General features: G+C 30.6%; 1 protein-coding gene across 1 annotated transcript; it reads left to right on the forward strand.

The window, feature by feature from the left end:
* Nucleotides 1–1666: 1666 nt before the first annotated feature.
* Nucleotides 1667–3858, forward strand: LOC110653921 (transcription factor MYB46). Its single transcript, XM_021809731.2, has 3 exons — nt 1667–1944; nt 2068–2197; nt 2816–3858. Exons 1-3 carry the CDS (start codon nt 1812–1814, stop codon nt 3489–3491), a joined length of 939 nt encoding a protein of 312 aa, XP_021665423.1. The 5' UTR covers nt 1667–1811; the 3' UTR covers nt 3492–3858.
* Nucleotides 3859–7179: the final 3321 nt, after the last annotated feature.

The raw sequence follows: 7179 nt of genomic DNA on the forward strand, positions 1-7179 counted from the left end.
TGAAATTAAAAATTAGTGTAAAATCAGTCGATTTGATTTTAAGTTGAATCAAATCAAAATAATAAAAAAATTAAATAAAAAATAATATTAATTAAATTGAATCGAAATAGAGATTAAACCGTATCAAAATAAAAAGCAATATTAATGGATCGGCTTCAATTTCATATAGGTAGGGCAATAGATATTTTAAAAAAAAAATCTTATTTATTATATATGATGAGTAAATGAATATAGTTATGAAAGGTATCTTTAGATTTTGCGTCTTACGGCCATAATGTATGGGGGAGTTTTCATCAATATGTTAATGCAAGAGGATTATTCTTATAAATAAATAAATATGTTGTCCTAATGAACTCATCATATTTAAAAAAGAAAAAAAAATTAACAAACTTCTCATTATTAGTTATCATAGAGTATGATTTCTTCTTTTTCTTTTCACATTTTAAAAGAAGACGATAAGGAAACACAATAATATCTCTAATCAAAATTGTATAGACAAATAATAAGCTACACATTAACTCTCTATTTGAAATCTAGAATTTTATAAGAATTCAATCCAATTAATTTCTTTTTAGTCAATTTACATGTTTAGAATGAAATAATTAAATTCTTTTCAACTTAAAAAAATTTTCATTTTCAAAAAATAGAAATCAAATATGATTGTAATAATTCATTTGAATTCTTTTTGTATCCATATTATAAAGAAAGACGATAGTGAAGCGCAATAGTACTTTTAATCAAATTTGTATATATACTTAAATAATGAGTTATACATTAATTAGAGGTAATCTAATGAATAGAGATTTTCAAAGTTAAAATTTTTAGTGAAATTTATCATCATTATACTAGAGTTATTATTAAAGAGAGAAGGGTATTTTTTTTATCATACAATCCACAAATTATTACTTAATCTATTGATCCTTCTCTGTATAAACAAATTCAAAATTCTTCATTAATCATTAAAAATTCAATCAAAATTCAAAATTCTTAATTTAAACGAGGATTTATCAATGGTTATGATAAACAGACTTTCTCAGGTACAATTTACCAAAATAAATTTCGTATTTACTAATTCAAAAGAGCAAAAAATAAATTTGCATACTTAATATAAAAGGGCATTAATTATTGTTGCACCACATTTGTCACATTTCGCAGGTTTTGCCGCAGATCAGATCAACTTGCAGCAAGTATCCTTTTCTGCAAGTTTCAATTAATATATCTACCAGTACCATATAAAAAGCAAAGAAATTAGCAGGAAAAAAAAAGATCGAAAATCATTGCTGATATATATATCTATTTTCTCTCAATCATTTTCTGAAGAATATACTTACGTATGTGTCAGCTTATGATTGGAGGTTAATTCTAGGTGATGGGACAGCGGAAGAAGATGGCAAAACCTTCCCTGCTAGTTGAGAGAGAGAGAAGAGGTGTGTGAAACAACCAGCAAGGGGCTTAGGCTTAGGGTACGTGAAAATTTGGTTACGTAATACAAGTCTACGTAGAAAATAATAACTCCTTGTCAATAACAACAGCCGATGAAACGTCGTTTTATGGTTAGATGAAAATCTGGGTCCCTTACATGGACCCCATCCGGTTTCAATGTCGGCTCCTTTTTACTTGTGTTACTTTTAAATGGGGGGAGACAGACCAATAGTTTCTTGCCTAGCCGAGGCTAGCTCTCTAGTTTCAAGACTGAACCAAACAAGAGCCAAAGGAAACAAAAGAAAAAGAAAAAAAGAGGGAGAGAGAGAGAGAGAGAGAGAGAAGAAAAAGGGATTTAATAAGAGATCATCAGCTTCATAAATCATAGCATGGGTCATCATTCTTGCTGCAATCAACAGAAGGTTAAGAGAGGCCTTTGGTCGCCTGAGGAAGATGAAAAGCTCATTAGATACATCACCACCCATGGCTATGGCTGTTGGAGTGAAGTCCCAGAGAAAGCTGGTTTCCCCTCTCTCTCCCTCTCTCTCTCCGCCTCACTTTTAACCTTCTTTTTTTCTTTTGTTAATTGAAGTGTATAATTTATTGAACTTGCTATATTATTATCTTTTTCATGAACAATTTTAGGGCTTCAAAGATGTGGCAAAAGCTGTCGTTTGAGATGGATTAATTATTTGAGGCCTGATATTAGAAGAGGAAGGTTTACACCTGAGGAGGAGAAGTTGATTATTAACCTTCATGGAGTTGTTGGGAACAGGTTTAATTTCTTATGTATACTCTAATTAATTAAACTGCATTCCACATTTTAACTACATAAGTTGTAAATTAACTCAAATTTAAATTAACTCAAATTTCTCATATATATACACCATCTGGGTATCTTTAGAATCTAGGGTTCTTCATTTTTCCCAATATAATATAAAATAACATTTAAAGTTTTCAATAGAATCACATGTGACTTGTTTCTTAACTTGGGGATATTTTTTTCCTTTGTTGGATGGAGGGGATCGAAAGTTGCTTGCAATCAGACCTCGTATAGTGAAAGTTGGTATCTTCTTGAATTTTCTAAAAGCAAACTTCAAAATTAAGTCTGGCATGTGTTTCTCTGATTTAATTTTCTTTTAAATATTCACAAGAAGCAACCCCCATTTTAGAAAACAGTTCCTTAAGTAGCTGTCAACTGTATCTTAGCAGACGTTAAGAAGGCAATATCAGAGGTTGTAAAACACATTTTCACCGGAAAAATACATGTCTACACATATGGAACCTCATCACCTTCCTTGTCACTTGAAGATCACTGCTTCTCTGATAAATTTATCTCTTCCTTCTTGAGATCTATGTGCTAATAAGCATATACATGCATGTGGAATCGCAGATGGGCTCACATAGCAAGTCACTTGCCTGGAAGAACAGACAATGAGATAAAGAACTATTGGAATTCATGGATCAAAAAGAAGATACGAAAACCTTCAGCACCTACAACCACAGTTGCTGCAACCAGTAGCGGTACTGATCATTCACATATAACTTATGGTTCAAACCAACTAGATTTAGTGCACCAAGATTTGACAACAAGGCCTCAGGTTCAAGAAACCCTATTTTCATCTTCAGCTCCCTTATTTATGTTTGACACTGGTACTAATCCACTTGATGGAATTGCGGATAGTAGTGTACGAGGGGAGCTTTTTCATGAGCATGCGAGCTTGAACACTGAAACTTGGAATACAAACCAACACCATCATCACCAAGTCCAAGCCCTACCCCCACAGGCTACATTTAGTATTGGAATGGATACTAATTACTTGCCACCATTGATTGAGAATATGGAGCACATGGTGCCCATGGAAATGCAATCTTGCAGCATGGATGATGAAGGAGAGATAGCATTGGGGTGCTTACAGAGGCAAGAACTCAATGAATGGGTCGAATCCCAACAATGTTCAAACTTTCTGTTTTGGGATAATGTTGATGGACCACTTAGTGGAGAAGAAATTGCACCAACTTCATCAAGTATGGGAGCTACACTCTCCTCCTTCCCTTCATCTCTATGACTATAAGATTTTATTTATGAATATGCGTCTCTCCCCCTACTGATCTTTTTCTATAGAGCTTTCAAAAATGGTTCAGGCTTTTGAAGACAGTTTGTTAATTGCTTTTTTTTTTTTTTTTCCATTTCTACACTTTTTTTTTTTATAACTTCCAAGTGGTGAGATTGTGAAAATGTGAGGAAATGCAATTACTTATGAGTATGCATACAAGTGTTTTCTTGGTGTTTGGAAACTGAAGAGGAGAGAATAAAAGGCAATGCGACAATCCACAGAGAGTTTGATATGATAATTAATCATGGTGATGAGTTAACCTTCTGTCCAATTCCCTGCGTTTGTTCATGGTGGTGAATTGTTTGCTGCTTCTTTTCTTCTTCTTCCTTTTGTCCCAACTTTTCAGCCTTGATTTTGAATAAGCCTTGTGAATTCCCATGTACATCTTAACTACTTATGACTTGCTTAGAGAGTTAAAAATGAAAATGTGGTAATACCAAACAAGGAAAAAGTGTAATTTAACACCAATGATTTATGGGATCATGGAATTTTTTGTGCATTAATTTTATTAATTTCTTTAGTAATTACTGTCGAAAATTTTTACTGCTACTGTTGTCCCTTAATCAAGCATTACTTTTTACTTTATTACTAATTATTGATCATGACTAACATATACTCTTGAGAACGATGCATGACAAGATTATATATATATATATATATATATATATATAATTTATTTATTTAATTTATATACAGCGGATTAATCAATAATCAGACATCTTTAGACAAAAGTAACTTGTTACGAGACATTGGCAAGAAAATTACGTTAAAGAAGGCAAAAGATATTTTCAAACATCAGTTGCATATATATTAATGATGGATTTCATTTTAATAAATTAAGGAAGATAATGATGATGTCTTGTGTTTGTGTCAAAGTTTGGAATGATAACTTTTGAAACCATTCCCGTCCCTAAATTAATTTGCCTCGATTGGTATGATTTTTCATCAATTTTTCAGAGCTGTAAATATTTCTTATAAGTTTGTTTCACTAAACTACAACAATATGCATTTGCTGTATTAAAATATACTTCACTTCATATTGAAAAAAAAGTTTTTTAATAAATTATAAAGACTGAGGTCATATTAATTAAAATACACTTATATTGAATATATCAATTAATTTCTCCTCTTCTATCCATTGGATGCTTGATAGATTATTTGATCCTGTGAGTGAGATCAACGAGGTCATTATATACATTTTTTTTATACAATATATAGTTTAATAGTTGACAATTAATTTTGTGTGGATTAACCATCATTTAGAGGGTGTTTAACTTAACTTATGAAAATTAGCTAAATAGTTAGTACATATAAGTTAAAAGTATTTAAAATTTTAAACAATTACGTGTTTGGTTAAACTACCTATAAGTGATTAATAAATAGTTGATGTATTTAGTAAAAAATAACTTATAAGCATATTTATTATTAGAATGACTAAAAATAATGTTAAATAAAATATGTATTAAAATTTTAAAAATTAAATAAGAATAATATGGTAATATTTGATCAAATTAATTTATAGACACCAAAATGAAAAGTTAGTCTCCTTAAATTATTTTTTTTAACTTATAAACTCAATTTATAAATTTAAAAAATATTATAAATAAATAGATAAATTGTTTTTAAAATTTATAGGCTGATACGACTATCTTACAAGTTAAAACAAATAAAATACTCTCGTACTAGTGTGCTTGTGAATCACTATTTACGAACAGTTAACCATCCCATAACGTACAGTGCTACTGATAATAGTTATAATTATCATGATATTTAACAAATAATAGCATTTGAAGGTCCCTGGTTGGACCATTGGATGTAGAAATTTATAATTTAGACATGGGGAAATGTATTGTACATGTGATATATAATTTTAAATTTTTGCTAAAACTGAACAGCTGATTAAATTAATATTTGCTTTCATTTACTTAATATTGTTCATACTTTGAAATTAGAATTTTTTTTTTAATAAAATATTAGATGAAGAATTCAATATTAGAGAAATTTGAATTTGATTTACTTCTTATTGGTTCCATCTTTATTAGTATATTAACATACTTTTAAAAACTAGAAATGTTACATACATTTCTTTCAATATAAACATTTAATTAAGTGATTATTTAATATTTTTTTTTTATAAAATAAGAAAATAAAAGTAATGTTTAAGTCATTCTTTCATTTCTAAAATGGAATGAATGAGAGATATTTCAGATTTAAATCTTTCAAATCTATTTATTTTGAAATTTATCATATTTAATGTAACATCTCGTGTGGCAAGAGAAAATAATATACGGCTGGAGGCGAGACCTCGCTTGAGACTTTGACTAAATGGGAGGCAGGAATGAATCGAATCATACATTGAAATAGGGAAAACTAATCATTAGAAGTGCCTTTTGGTGGAATGGCCTGGAGAGTTGGAAGAACTCTAGGGTTAAGCATGCTCATTTGAGAGAAATCCTAGAGTGGGTGACCTCTTGGAAAGTTCTCCATTCCACCTATAGGACAAAACCATGAGGCTTAGGATGGGGTGGGCCAAAGCAGATAATTTCTCTAGTGGTTAGAGCAGGGGTATTACAGATGCTATCAGAGCTAGACTCCCTCTAGTAGATGTGTAGTTTGGGGACTAACCGGGCGGAAGCTGGTGGGCCTGTAATATCCCGTGCGGCAAGGGGAAATAATTTACGGCTGAAGGCGAGACCTTGCTTGAGAACTTGACCAAATGGGGGGCAGAAATGAATCAAATCATACATTGACATGAGAGAAACTAATCACTTGAAGCGCCTTTTGGTGGAATGGCCTGGAGAGTTGGAAAAACTTCGGGGTTAAGCATGCTCGCTTGAGAGAAATTCTAGGATGAGTGACCTCTTGGGAAGTTCTCCATTCCACCTATGGGACAAAACCGTAAGGCTCAGGATGGGGTGGGCCAAAGCGGACAATTTCTCTAGTGGTTGGAGCAGGGGTATTACATTTAAAGATTATTAAAAATCTCAGAAAAATAATTATAATATTACATATTAAATTTAATTATACGTTAATAGCAATATAATAAATATTTAAAAATTTTAGATTATGAAGTAAAAAAAAGTATGGATTTTTATCTAAACTCGATTTATCATAGACTCAAAATATATATATGTAGAATCTATTTATTTTAAAGGTAGGTCTCACCATATATTTTGTATCTTAAATCTATAATAAACCACATCTAAATAAAAAAAAAAAATATTCGTGGGGGCAAATTTGAATAACCAAAAAAGGGAAAATGACTTTGTCAAAAAGGTTCTTTTGAAGCATTTCTTGACTCATTATGTAACCATCCCTTGTATTAGAGACATAGAAAAATATTAATAGTTAGAATAGGGGAAAAATTTTGGTGATGGATGCTTCCCAGTCCAAAGTCAATGTATACTATTAATTTTATTGAGAGATTATAGTGGAATTTATCAGTTACTCACTAAAAGAAATAGTTGGTAAGACTCGAATTTTCAATTCAATAAAATTTTTAATATTATTATTATTATTGAGTTTTATCAACTAAACTAATTATTATTATTTAGAATCATTATTATTTTCAATACAACGAGAAAAAAAATAGTCGTTAGCTTATTGATACTTATCATTATTTGTTTGTTGTAGCTTTTTG

This window comes from Hevea brasiliensis, chromosome 9 (genome assembly GCF_030052815.1).
Source record: "Hevea brasiliensis isolate MT/VB/25A 57/8 chromosome 9, ASM3005281v1, whole genome shotgun sequence".
Lineage (NCBI taxonomy): Eukaryota > Viridiplantae > Streptophyta > Magnoliopsida > Malpighiales > Euphorbiaceae > Hevea > Hevea brasiliensis.